This window comes from Myotis myotis, unplaced genomic scaffold (genome assembly GCF_014108235.1).
Source record: "Myotis myotis isolate mMyoMyo1 unplaced genomic scaffold, mMyoMyo1.p scaffold_m19_p_3, whole genome shotgun sequence".
Lineage (NCBI taxonomy): Eukaryota > Metazoa > Chordata > Mammalia > Chiroptera > Vespertilionidae > Myotis > Myotis myotis.
The window spans coordinates 145,823,063-145,837,769 of NW_023416335.1; the positions used below are offsets into that span (position 1 = coordinate 145,823,063).

Consider the following 14,707-nt stretch of genomic DNA (forward strand, 5'->3'; position numbering starts at 1 on the left):
ACTGTAGCACCTAATTAAGAATTCCAGTGGCTTCCATGGTGTCTAGCTCCTGCGACAAGACATTCATTTAGGCTTGTGTATGCCAGCATTTCACAGAAGTGACAGAAGGTCATTTACACATTGAGCATGAGAGATGCACCTGTCCCTTTAAAAGGTAATAGTAATGATTGATAATAATAAGATGGCCTAGGAAACTCAGAAAATGCTCACATGCACATCCATGTTACAGGAGAATGACTAAAGAGCAATAGCGTGACCATCAGAAGGCAGGAAGGGAAGGGCCATATTCCATTGCAGGTTGGCGTCTTCAACTTTCTTGTCATCCTATTTCTTTTAATCCTATTTGGTACCTCTAGACACTGGAAGAACTTGAGAACAGAATTTTGGAAGTGAGACACAGAAAATAATATGCCATCCCAAGGCCTTTTCCTTTTCTCTCCCCCACCCCCACCCGAAACAGGAAACAGTCTGTCTTACCCTCCCATTTAAGAGTCAGTGGTGAGATCTGCAGTTGTCTTTGCACATCCTTACCTTGGAGGCCTGAAGTTGGAATGACATCCAGAGACCTTACTTGTAGCTTCCCAGACAGGATAGAAAAATGCTTCCAGTGTGCGTCATATCATTGTTTACATGTTTTGATTAATCACTGTAGTTTGATGGTTTTGTCTTTTTTTAACTACAATTATCTAAGAGGGGGAATATATGTGCCATCAGCTTCCTACACTGATGTGTCCCAAAAATATTCTCTGATTCCAAAACTTGTTTAAAATAATTTTAAAGCGCAAATTTCCACCTGTTGGTATAGTTTTTATCAACCTAGCTTTTACATTTATCCATATCCCTCTGCATTCCCAGCTAATCACAGAGATCCCTTAATTTGTGAATTTTGAAGATCTCATTTGAAGAACAGGAATTAAACATTTTGATTTACTTATTTTTAAGGACAATTAAAGCCCTAGAGATCGGTATGGAGTTACTTGACATCACAGTTCCTGAGACCATAACAAGAAGTCCTCTGGTAAAACAGATTATGCCAACTGACTCTCTCTCAAGTGGTTGCCAAGACAACCTTTTCCTTCTTCTCGGCTAGGAGTTAATTGACTGTTAACCTGGGTGTTTAGAAGAAAATTGGCTAATTTTCAAGGGGGTGGAAATGGAACTCAAGATATACTAATCCACTGAATTTCCATTGAATTGTCACTTGATGTGTGTTGGCTTTTATGCCCTACAAATACTTTGGACCACAGCCATTCCAGAGGAAGTGTTTATGTTTAAAACTCTAGGTCAGAATCAGTCAGAACATTTATGTGTAAGTTCTCCGTCCTTGCCATGCCATGACTTGGGGAACACTTGGTCCGAGGTACCCCGAGTTACAGCAGCAGACATTAGCCTTGCTTGACTCCTGCCCAAGCTCTCAGAGATTTTACCCAAGAGGCACATTAACATCCACACTTTTTGTTCTAAATTTACTGTGCCAAACTTTACCGAAGGAATTCCAGATTTGAAAATAATAAAAAGCCAAGGAGCGTTGAGTCCCATTGTTAGCCCAGAAGTGAGTCACCGCTGCAGAATTTCTTCTGTCTACTGATTAGGCCGGATGCTGCTGGGTGGTACGGCCGGAAAGGCTGCTGCTCTCTGTATGTGTGAGTTAATCGTAACAAAAGGTCACAGTTTTAACATGTTAAAAACCAAATCTCCCTCCTGAGCATCTGGAGGGGTTTTGGTTTTTCTTTTGTGTGTGTGGATGTGTGTGTGTGTGTGTTTCCCCAAAGCATTCACCTAGGAGCAAAGGGAAAAAACTAGATATTTTTCCTCTTCTAAACTGAGTTTACCCCCAGCTGACACAGCTACGTGCTTCTCCGCATGCAGACTGAGACGATGCTGATTTTCAGGATTGTTGGGGTGAATGTGGTGTGAGATAGCTGCCATTTCTGGAGGGGCAGTGGCCCCGGGTCCTCTCTGGCCTGGCCAAACATAGTGTTCTATTCTGTGGCCACAGAGTCACCAGGCAACTTAGCCACACCACTTTTGCAATAAATGGGATGACTTTCTTTCATGTGGAATGGGGCATAATTAGGGCGAACAAATAATTTATCATCCGAACCAAGCCACTTCTGAGAAAGAAAGGTGGCCCTATTAATAATTACACAGTACAGCAGGAGTGAGCCAGAATGGTGCCAGACAAACCAGATGTATCGTCACCCTGGGCATAGGGTGAGCTAAGCGTTTACCAAAAGGATAAGAAAAAGAATATGCAGCATTGATTTAGTACTCACTGAACGACAACCGCTGCACTTAGCATTTTATGGAGTACCTCCTTTAACCCTTGCCAAACTTGAAAACTTACTAGGTAAATAATTGCTATTTGCCAGGTCAATGGTTTTCAAAATGTTTTTGTGAACAATGAATGGGAAGACACAATCTCCCACAAAACACCACTATGGAAAGCCAATAAAAAGCTGAACTGCCCTGGTCACAGCTGGCATCGGGAGCGAGTCCTAAAGACACAACCTCCTCCTCCACCAGCCTCGGTCCCTCAGACACCGCTGCAGAAACCTGGGTTCCTGGGATTTCTGGGATAGCCTGCAGCTGGACATCGATATGCTCTTACTCATTGAATCCTCACAATCTGATGAGCTTTATTATTAATGTCACCTTATAAGTGAAGAAACCCCAGCCGGGAAGGAGTAAATGATGTATCCAAAATTGTGAAGCTAGTAGGTTCAAAGGCAAGAATTCACACTTGAATCTGTCAGACTCTAAACCAGCCGTGGGCAAACTACGGCCCGCGGGCCGGATCCGGCCCGTTTGAAATGAATAAAACTAAAAAAAAAAGGCCGTACCCTTTTATGTAATGATGTTTACTTTGAATTTATATTAGTTCACACAAACACTCCATCCATGCTTTTGATCCGGCCCTCCGGTCCAGTTTAAGAACCCATTGTGGCCCTCGAGTCAAAAAGTTTGCCCACCCCTGCTCTAAACTCACTTCTTTCCGCATCACCTGCCTCCACCATAGCAGACATCATGGCTAATATTTAGACACATGTTTGGCTCTTTCTGCCTAGGCTTGCCTGACTTAGATGGTATTGTGTCCTCCTCTAGGTGTGTTCTCAGCTCTCCAAGGCCATCAGAGGCTCATCCGAGGGCCTTGCAGTCAGCTCCGTTGGACCAAATAGCACCAAAGAATAACAGTGAAAATAGCTAGCAATGTGGTGTCTTTATGTGCTCAGCTGTGTGCTAAACACTTTAAGTGGATTCTCCCACTTATGTCTCACAGCAGTGCTGTGAGGTAGGCACTATTATTTTAGTACCTCATCATTTTGAAGATGAGAAAACTGCAAAGATTACAAAATAAGGTAAAGCAGCTCGTAAGTGGTAGAGACAGGATTTGTCTTGACTACAGTGTGTGGTGGTGTCTTTTTCCTCTTAATGTCCCCTACTGGTAATGAACCTGACACCTTAGCATCCCAAACCCAAACCTTTCCAAACTCACGACCATGCTCGTAGTGAACTGGGTCTTTTCCCCCTGTTTTTACATGACCTTACTCTTTTTTGATAAACTAATTCCTGCTGGGCAGTAGGTATTGTAGCTTAATGTGTTTTACCTCCTGGGGAAACAGATTTGTGTTTCAAGAGGAATCTCCAAAGAGGGACCGTCTTTACCCACAATGTACTGAGTAATGGTGGTGACATCAGGCACTACCCAAATGATGATGGTCTAGCAATTTTGGGCCCCATAAACCTTCTTCACTGAAGCATCATTTTGATCAACAGGGATGTATGTTAAACTTGGTTAACCTTGGTTGAGTTTAAACCATGATCTATTGGAAGTCAAGGATTATTTTAATGCCTGATCTTTAAAAGGGAGTTAGAAGATGCCTTTTAGAGTTCATTTAAAACACACACACACACACACACACACACACACACACGCGCGCGCGCGCGCGCATTCTTGCTTCTTACCTTTGAGGACCAGCTTGCATTAGGAATTTTATACCAGTAATAAAGATCCAGACTTCAGCAAGTCCATGGAGCCTTGTCTAATCTGAAAGACACCTATGGGCCAAGTCAGAACCTTCCTGGAAGATGAATTATTTCAGGGCTCTCCTGAGAGTTTCATAATTAATCTAGCACTATTCATTTATTCCATAAATATGTTTTGTACACAGGCACTATATTAGGTTCTTGGGTATATTTTTGACTATTGCCACCTTATAAAAAGACTGTATTTATCTCATAATGAGTGATGTCCCCCAAATAATCTCAGATTTTAAGTTCTTACAAAGGTCCGCAGAGTGTTCTGTATACCAATATATTCAATTAGACAATTATTCCATATTTTCAAAGATGATAGTGATGAGTTCCTGAATTTGAATCAGTCTCCAGTGACTGTATGGTGTGAAGCCCTTTGCCCTCTTTCAGCTGGGAGTTTATCTGTTGTCATGTGACATGAAAATAGCGTGGCCTATGTAACCTGGGTGTCCTACTTCTTTATAAATGATAAATGAACATGCTTGTTAAATATCTGGAAGACACAAAGCTGGGAATGGTAAATAGAAGCCTAATGAACTGAATGAATAGTGATGATGTCAGTAAATAAGAACACTGTGCTAACACCAACATGTTGAACTTAATAGGAATAAATAGAAAGTCCTGCATTTAATTTTTAAAATTCAATAATGTAGGTTCAGGGTAGGAGAGAGCTCTAATTTTCATATTAAAAAAAAAAAAAACCCAACCTGCATACTTTTTCATTAACCTAACACTCCAATTGCTGAGTACTGGCCACCAGGTGGACACTGTGGGATCTGACCACCAGATGCATCTGCAAATGCAAGTTAATTAGCCAATAATGTGCAACTCAAGGGAGAAAATGTTCCCACTGACTTGATCTCATTGGGAATAGACACAACACTCTAAGAAGGTCATAGTTGATAAAATAGCCTATAGAAGAGGGAGGCTAGACTGGTGAGTGACAGGGAAACCAGGCTGGATGGAAATATTGAATGACCACAGGATGTTTAGTCTAGAGAAGAAAAGAGTATGGGACTTTGATGGTTGTTTTCTAGCATTTAGGGAGCTATTGTGTGACTAACAGGAGGAGCCTTAAGCCTTTTTTGGGTTATTTTGGTTCATCCAATGGGGTGACAGTTAGAAAGGGATGGATTCATTTTGATGTCTTCATGTTTTCCTGCCAACTTTGAGGAAGGCTTCCCCTGAGGAGCCTCACCCCACAAGGATTCCAGCAGAAACCGGCTGACCATCTGCCACGGAGACTGCTCTCTCTGCAAGGCTAGCTTGTGTGGGCGATTGACATCAGTGGTCTCTGAGGATCTCTTCTATGTTAATTCTTCCATTTTTATTTTTCAAGTTAAGGGGGAAGTAACATAACTTTTCATGTACCTTCCTTAAGCCTTCAGACGCCCAAGGATTTTGCTAGCCTACTACTAGGTCCACTTCCTCATCTTCCCCACCTCACTGGCTGAGACAACCTTGACTTAGTTAACGGAACGTCATAGAAAATACACTCCGAATGTTAAAATACTCTGCTGACCCATTTGTAATAGTTATGAAGACCTAGACTGTGTCTCATTCATTCACCAGTTGAACATGTAAATACCAGTGATCATCAGAACAGACAGGAAGGAGGAAAGCTTGCCTCAATTGAGGTGAATAGAGAGAGGAAATTCACAAGACCAGAGCCCATGAGATCCATTAGCACATTCAAGGCTCCATATATCTGCAGTTCAAGGGGGAGGACTAATGGTGCCCTGAGCTGGGTGAGTGCTGGAGGGAGGGAGGCAGGTACCTCTCAGTCCCTGCAGCTGCCCTGAAATTTACTGTGGCTGTATCGCTCGAGCTTCCCTGTCAATCTTCCAGACACCTGCTGTGTTCTAGGTGTGCCCAGAGGTCACCATCCAGCTAAGAGGAAGATTTACCACAGCTTCAGCTGCCCATTTCTGTTGCCAACTTATGACCAAGGAACACTTGGCCAGAAAGTTGCCTTCAGTACAACAAAATGTACCGTTCTAGGGGGAAAGACTAATGAAACACTTCTGCCAAAAGTGGATGTCACTGGAAACTGCATATTTACCTCTTTATCTTTTACCAAATATATCACTTTGGCATCATGTAGATCTGTTTAGTTTAGAAGGGTGAGTCTTACTATCTGAATTTCTTGTATGCTTACATTTATAGAGGTTGACAAGTAAACATAGATACAAGCCCAGTTTTAGTTATTACCATTAACCAAAAATCATGTTACAGTGAGGCAATATACCTTTTTTTTAAGTTGAAGTGCTTATATGATCCTATATAATAAAAGGGTAATATGCAAATTGGCCAAACAGCAGAACGACCAGTTGCTATGATGTGCATTGACCACCCAGGGGCAGATGTTCAATGCAGGAGCTTCCCCCAGGTGGTCATGTGCTCCCACAGGGGGAGCACTGCCCAGCCAGAAGCCCTGAGCCGGGCTCATGGCTGTCGAGTGGCAGCGGTGGTGCCGGGAACCTCTCCCACCTCCGTTGCAGCGCTAAGGATGTCCAACTGCCGAGGGGACCAGGCCTAAGCCATCAGTCAGACATCCCCCGAGGGCTCCTGGACTGTGAGAGGGCATAGGCCAGGCTGAGCGACACTCCCCTCCCCCTGGAGTGCATGAATTTCATGCCCTGGGCCTCTAGTCTAAAAATAATTATTTAGAATGGTAACAACAGCTAAAACATTTCAAAATTAGTTGTATGATTTCAGAGTTAGGGAAACTTTATAGAACTAAAAATAGTTACTAACTGTGATGCAGTTATTCAGTAAGCAGGAAAAATAAGTAGGGTTTTATATTACTATCTGGTAGCTCTGCCAAGTATAAGAACCTTTTATTATTATAGAGAGCAAAATATGAGATAGCTGTTTTATATATAAAAGTATAATGAGAAACATCATCATTTCTCACAAAGGCTGCTACCTTCTACTAATCCAATAACAACAGGTGTGCTGAGTAACTAGTGATGATAATGTTGATAACAGAGGGGAAACAGCAAGAACCAATCCCCTTTTTCCAACTCAGTTAAAGGCCCACCCACTATTGTATTTGGACATCAGTATGCTCTACCCAGAGACTGAGGTTGTTTCCATATAACACACTCAGACCATTTCAAGGTAGTTGTTCTTTGTAGTTGTAGAAGGAGCAACATTTCATAGTTGAGTTTTGTTTAGTAAACCAGCTTTCATCAATTTTAATCCAAGTGTATGAACCATTTTAACATGAGATGAATGACAAGACACCTGAGAAGTAATACTAACATTCCAGATGTTCATTTCACTCACTCATTGAAATAATTTAACCTTCACAAGAACCCTATGAAATAGGTGCTATAGTTATCCCACTTTAAAAGGAAAGAAACCAACGCACAACAGGTTTTAAGAAACTTGTTCATGATCCCACAACTAAGAATTGGCAGAAGAGAGACTTGAACTCAGATAGCCTGGCTGGTTTCCAAGTCCAAGTACTTAACCAAAAGGATGCACTGTCTCCCCAGTAATGGTAGGTCAGTGAAAGTAATCAAGTGTCTAGCGTGTACCAGGCACTGTGTTAATCCCTTTGTATACATTAGCATATTAAGTTCACCAGTTGGGTCATTCGGACACAGGTAAGAGGGATAACAAAAGATTCACCAAGTCTCCTGTTGATTGGCGTAACACCCTAGCTTGGATTTGGTTTCTGTTACTTAAGATTGCAGGATATTAGCAGTAAGAAATTACTGTATTATCTTTTCCTTGCAGAGGCGGAATGGTCCAAACCAGTGAGCAGTATGAATTTGTGCATCATGCTCTGTGCCTGTATGAGAGCAGACTTTCGGCAGAAACTGTCCAGTGATTCTCTGAAGATGTACCAGGCCATCAATCTCTAGGGGTGACTAATCAATTACCCACTTGATGCTTCTAGAAGAAGCTTCCTGCAATGAAAGAGAAGCCCTGAAGTCAAGCTGTGGCATGGACAGTGGAAGATGGCAACACAGGAAAGATTGCCAGCCCCTTGTGTATGTGAATGCATTTGTAAGCAGCTCCTAAGTTATTCTGAAGGTCCTTTGCTGATGGAGGAATGATAGACTTCTCCCACAGCTAAGCAGGATTTTGTTTTGTATTGATTATCTGCCACCCGGAATGTATGTATGAAACACCCAGTGATACATGTCATCAGAGGATGACTGGAAGAGCTGCTGAAGAAATTATTATTGTGTGTTTAGATGCTTTAATGTTTGCAAAATCTGTCTTGTGAATGGACTGTCAGCTGTTAAACTGTTCCTTTTTAAGTGCTATTATCTTTCTCAGTTACCAGAATCTTGCCACTAAAGTTGCAAGTGATTGATAAAGGATTTTTAACAAATGAGTCCTTGTTTTTGAAAAAAATCAAAAGCAGTAACTATTTTATATGGAAATGTGTCTTGATAATATTGCCTACTAAATGTGTATTTATCAGTACCTCCTATCAATCAATTACAGAGCACAATGACTGTCATTGGGTATCTATATATTTATTCTCTATTATTGGGCATAGAGGTGGTTGTTTCTCCAGAACTCTATTCACTGTATTTCTACATTGTGAGCCACTTTACTGTAAAAGGGAAAAACAAATTTGTAGCAACTCTGACGTATCAAGAACTTTAGATACTTGGCTCTCTTTTACTAAGAGTTTTTGAGTATGCTATCCACCTGGAGTCTCTTGCCCAATAAAAGGCAGTTGCTTTGGGCATGATCACCTGTCACTCTTCCAGAGGTTCTTCTAAAGGCTGCTCCCATGGGTATCCTCCCATTTCAGAAAGGTTTTAATCCTCAAGAGACAAATAAAGCTAAAAACAACAACAACAGAAAAACTACCCTCAGCGAACACTAGATGTTCTGCTCAAATATGAATTTCTAATGCAGCTATGTTGACTTTGTTTCATACTGCCAATAAACTACTCTTAATACTAAATGTTGAGTTAAGCAGGTACTTTTTTCCTCTTTGGAGAGCGGCTGTTACCTTCTGGGGGGAGTCTGCAGTAAATGATGTGAAGGGTTTAATTTTAGTCTCTGCCTCTCCCCAGGAGAGATGACTATCTCAACTGTAATACCCATTGTCATCACTTGAGGGATAATGACCTTGAAGTGCCATCATTATGTGGTTTTCCTTGATAGACTCCCAGCACATCATTACAGGAGCAGTACATGTTTATGTCTTTCCAGCACTTGTCCTAGACCCTCAGAAATCACAGGGTGTGGGTTTATTCAGCAGAAACCCATCACCTGAAGAGATGTAATGTTGGGGGAGCATTTAATTATCTGAGATTACAATTCTTTTCTTCCCTCTTGAGGTTAAGAGGTGCCAAAGGGATGGACTGGGGAGAAAACTTAGGAGTTTTATTCCACTCCTGGAGGCTGGAATTTTTTTCTACATAAAAAAGAGAGGTAATCATAATCCCTTCTTTCTAAGGAAACAGACAAAAGGACACTGGTATAAAACTTCCCCAAACAATTCAATAGGAGGAAGTGCTCGTCACTGACTTTCCCCCCCATGAAGGCACATTTCCTTCCCTGGTCTTTGCTTCTCTTATCTGGGAGAATTTTTCCCCCCAAAGCGAAGCATGAACAGTTGTTTAGTGGAAAATGGAGGCTGAATTTTACATGGCGCTTCTTACCTGCTTGATCTTCTGGAACCCAGGTGAGTGGGCCTGCCTCAGGGTCCTGACCCGTTTCTCTGGCAGCTGGCAGACGAGATTCTGTCCTTTGAAAAGCGCCTGAAATGAGGCGGAAATGGAGCCAGGTCTCCATGGCAGTTTAGCCGAAGATGAGGAGGAGTGGGGGATAAAAGGAGCCAGGTCTGCCCACACTTGAAATTTCTCTCCAAATGAAATAAAAGGCCTCCTCACGGCCTGCAAATGCCTCGGGCAGCTCCTGAAATGGCACCTTCACAGCAGAGAGGGCTCCTGAGGAGATATTTTTATTATATAACAGTCTGGGCCATTCTCCATGCTTTTGTCCAATTAGGTTATGATTTTGTGTTGTTTTGTGTGTGAGTTAAAGAAAGAAAATGTAAGCAATGTAGTTGAAGGGGATGAAGAAGTGTGGTGTGTTTAATTTGGAAGTTGCTATTTGGCAGGAAGGTCTGAATATTTTCATGGGAGCGCTGGGCAAATGAAGTGTAAGCACATTAAAAATGGTTTCTGAGCCCAAATGTCTCACTTTTTAATACTGATGTTTAACAACTGGGTGTTTAATTTCTTATATTAAGAAATGCTGATAGTTTAATATGTTGATATTAAAGGGAAAAATTGCAGATATTGTTACAAAATAGAGAAATGATTCTCTCTAAGACTATACGAAATTTAGTTTGTGACAATCAAGTCTTTCATTGGTTACTGTTTGCTAGGAAGGTGTGCTTAGAAGGATGTGAAAATTTCTTTTATTCTGGGGTAAATGCATCCAATTTTTAATTTTTATTGAAACTGTGTAATTTATATACAAATATTTATTGCAATAATAAGTTAAGGATTGCAAAAAAAGGGTGCCCTTTAAAGTTGGGGGTCGAGGTGGGGTGGAAAGAATAAAATGTTTAAAAGGGAACTGAGCTTTTCACAATTTCAGCATATTTAATTGGACTAAAACCTCACACCATCGTCTTTGAATATTTTTGTTTCTTTTCTAAGCTTCCTGTCAGTATTTCAATGGGGGTGGGGGTGGGGGGGGTGGGGGGATTCTTCCCTAAACCATGTGAAAGTAAAAGAAAGGGAGCTAAGGGAGACATTTTGACACTGTCAGCCTTGTGGTTTTAAGTTCCATGTGTTGAGTCTGGGAATATTCACTTGAAATGATTGCAATAGCAAAAGATACGTGAGCCTCCCATTTTCACTGGGCTGACGTGTGGGCGGGTTGCTTTGTTTTCTGATGGGCCTTGTGATCTGTTACCTGGTGCTAGATGAGCTTTTCATCTTCCAGAGGGGTTTCAGATCGTCCATGTCCAGAAACAACAGTGCCTTTTCGAAAATAAGATCGTGTCCATGGGCTCGTGCAATGGGACCGAGCAGAACCAGCAGTGGATGTGGACTGAGGATGCAAAACTCCTTCACCTGAAGTCTGCACTGTGCCTGGGCGTCTCCAACTCCTCTGGTGGCCCTTCCCGATCAGCCATCTTTGTCCACTGCTCCCAGGCCCCCCGATGGACTTGCTATGAGAAAGCAGGGTTCCTTGAGGTGAAAAATGCCTCTCTCTTTCTCAAGAAACAAGGCACCAAGGCAGTGGTCAAAAAGGGCAGGAAATACCTCCATAGCTGGATGAAAAGAGATGTCAACAAGGAGGGAAAACCAGTCAATGAAAGCCTCTGCTTAAAAAAAGGTGAGCTATTCCTTTCAGAATCAATGCTGAAAGTTCTGCTAACTGCCCTGTTTTGTCACATTCAAGGGAAGTCTACGTGCCCCAACACAATTGCTATGGAAGATTGATAAGCTAATGGAAATGGATCATGTGGTGCCCACCAACATGGAAAACTTCTTTATCCTCATTAAAATAAACCCAACTCTCTCTCTCTCTCTCTCTCTCTCTCTCTCTCTCTCTCTCTCTCTCCCCCCCCTTCTTTTATTTCTTCCTTTATTAATTCAATAAATATTTCTTGAGTTTCTTTTTTGTGCCAGACACTAGGCACTGTAGTTAAGCACTGTAAAGTATGGGAATGCAGATCTGCAGATCTAGGCATAGACAAGCATACATGTGTAATGTAAAGCCAATGATCAGGAAATTAAAAATTTTGCTAATGTAGACATTTCTGTTCTCTGCTTATGAAGAACTATTAGAACGTCAAAATGGTGCTTGGGAAGACTGGAAGGATAACAAATTGTGCTTGTGCTTGTGCCTGCTACCTTATAATTGTGCTAAAGCCAGTGTTATACCTATATACATTCAAAATAGTTGTGGGTGTGGTTTTTGTTTTTTTGTGTCACAATTGTGCAAATTTTACCTCTGGTTTTTTTAGAAGTCCACCCCCCTCCCAACATACATTACCAGGTATGTTTATTCAGTGGTTAACTGTAAATGGTTTGATTCTATCCACTTTACTCTTGAAGTCCATCATTGGACATGTTTTTATGAACGTCAAAGGAGATGGTTTTTCCATGAATTACCTTCCATCTTGAATTCTCCACTGAATCTGTATGTACTTTTTGGCATCTAAATAAACTCAGTAGACTCTTTTATGATAGAAGTTGAGTGTTGTAGTCCCTATTCTTATAAAACTTGTGACTATGAGAATAAAATAAAAATATAAAAGTCAGTTAGAAAAGTCAACTTTATCAGAGAATATAAAGCTGCATAGTATTCCATTGTGTAAATATACAATTTTCCTACTGCTCTACTGATGGGCACTTGGGCTGTTTCCAGATCTCAGCTATTGTAAACAACACTGCTATGAACACAGGAATGCATATATTCTCTCTGATGGGTGTTTCTGGCTTCTTAGGATATATCCCGAGAAGTGAGATCACTGGGTCAAATGGCAGTTACATTTACAATCTTTTGAGGAAACTCCACACTGTTTTCCATAGTGGTCGTACCAGTCTGCATTCAAACCAGCAGTGTACTAGGGTTCCCTTTTCTCTACATCCTCGCCAGCACTTGTTGTTTGTTGATTTATTGATGATAGCCATTCTCCAAGGTATGAGGAGTTACCTCATTGTTGTTTTAATTTGCATCTCTCTGATAATTAGTGACACTAAGCATTTTTTCATATGTCTCTTGGTCATCTGTATGTCCTTTTTGGAGAAGTGTCTATTCAGGTCCTCTGCCCATTTTTTAATTGGGTTGTTTGTCTTCCTTTTGTTGATTTGTATGAGTACTTTATGTATTTTGGAAATTAACCCTTTATCAGATATATCATTGGCAAATATGTTCTCCCATACAGTGGGTTCCCTTTTCATTTTGATCCTGGTTTTTTTGCTGTGCAGAAGCTTTTTATTCTCACACAGCAGAATTTTCACTGATACAACTCCTAGGGCAAGAGAAGCAAAGGAAAAATAAACAAGTGGAGCGAAACCAAATGCCTTTTTTAAAAGAGTTAATAAGTAAATATTATAATCTAAAGCACAAATATGAATGTTGTTCATCCATAAGATGGGAACTATTTTATTGAATTCTTCAGTAAAGGACACTTTCTGAAATTTTAATTATTCCTTTTACTATTTCCAATAGTTATTTAGGCTATTATAATCTCCTTCCCTTTCACTTCACCTTTATTCTAGCCCAATCTTGTTTAATATGTTTAATTTATTTATATAAATATATATACATATAAACATAAAGCATTCTTTGTCTAAGTCATCATCTGTTTTGTTTATCTCTTTTCCATATTATTTTCCCACTTTTAAAAGGCACATTATATTTGGCATCTTCCTAGAGATAGAAAGTACCAACATAGTTAAAAATTCCTACCACCAAAATGAGTTTTATTCAAGTTATTATGTTTTCAACATGCTTGAAAATTAAAGGAGGGAAACTAAAAAATTTGTGTATTGTCTTTATAATAATTATACAAAATTCCATTTCTATTATTGATTATATTTGAGCCAATCACTGATTTTTTAAAATATACTCAAAATATGATCTTAATATGGTGCAGTGATTGCAAATCACCTTATAGGTAAACTATTTGCAACTTAAATGCAAAACTTTTTAGACTGGACAAGGATAATTCACCTTTTCTGGAATCATGTTCTAAGAGGAATTGTGTATAATGTGAAAACAATGTAGCAGCAATGGTACAATAAAGCTTTTTAAAAATAGCTTCAACATATTGTTCCATTGTGTGACAACTTTTCCTTGCATTTGTCAAAACACATCTTGCTCTTTCATGAACTGTAAAATGTATATACCTTTTAAAGCACATCAGAATTTATAGGTATCAAAACAGCCAAAAATCTACTATTTTTATAATTTCATAGCACCCATTTCAACAAAGAATTTAGGAGATGGAAAGATGAACTTCTTTTGATCACTTTACATCTTTCTATAATGGATTTTCTTTCCTTCCATCTATTTTATAATCTTTTCATACCCACAAAAGGACCCTAGCTGGTGTAACTCAGTGGTTAGAGCATTGGTCTTTGCACCAAAGTGTTTCAGGGTTGATTCCGGATCAAGGGCACATATCTGGGTTGCAGGTTTGATCCCTAGTTGGGGCGTGTGTGAGAGGCAACCAATTGATAGGTCTCTCTCACATTGATGTTTCTCTCTCTCTCTCTCTCTCTCTCTCTCTCTCTCTCTCTCTCTCTCTCTTTCCTTCTCTCTCTCTCTCCCTCCATCCTTTACTCCCTTCCACTCTCTCTAAAAATCAATGGGAAAAATATTTTCCAGTGAGGATTAACCAAATAAAAATAAAAATACCCACATCAGGAATAATTAAATTTCAGTTTTTGCTTGTAGTGTGTATGTGAATAAAATCATATACTTAGATGTATATTAGAATCACCTGAGAATGTTGTTAGAAATGCAGGTGGTGGGTCCCACACCAAATCTACTGAATCACAATTTCTAGGGGAAGGGCCACGCTCCGAAGGTGATTCTGATGCCTACCAAAGGCTGTGAACCACAGCTTTAAATTTCACAAAATTTGGAAACAATGTTAAACTAAAACTTCTTCCCTGCTTCTGAAATAGCACAAGTTAAAAACACAGGAGTCAAATGA

At 40.3% G+C, this 14,707-nt stretch overlaps 2 protein-coding genes across 7 annotated transcripts in view; both read left to right on the plus strand.

The window, feature by feature from the left end:
• PTPRR (protein tyrosine phosphatase receptor type R) overlaps positions 1-8,952 on the plus strand; it is a 131,287-nt gene extending 122,335 nt beyond the window's left edge. The window contains exon 12 of the mRNA XM_036299605.1: positions 7,783-8,952. Coding sequence (XP_036155498.1) covers positions 7,783-7,876 — 94 coding nt within the window. The 3' untranslated portion in view covers positions 7,877-8,952. The remainder of the gene's footprint in view (positions 1-7,782) is intronic.
• A 611-nt stretch (positions 8,953-9,563) lies between these two features.
• PTPRB (protein tyrosine phosphatase receptor type B) overlaps positions 9,564-14,707 on the plus strand; it is a 110,357-nt gene continuing 105,213 nt past the window's right edge. For 4 of the 6 annotated variants that reach the window (XM_036298465.1, XM_036298466.1, XM_036298468.1 and 1 more), the window contains exons 1-2: positions 9,564-9,700; positions 10,975-11,370. In XM_036298465.1, the coding sequence (XP_036154358.1) occupies positions 9,646-9,700; positions 10,975-11,370 (451 nt within the window). In that variant the 5' untranslated portion in view covers positions 9,564-9,645. The remainder of the gene's footprint in view (positions 9,701-10,974; positions 11,371-14,707) is intronic. The other 2 variants (XR_004965917.1, XR_004965918.1) reach the window with 1 other exon arrangement.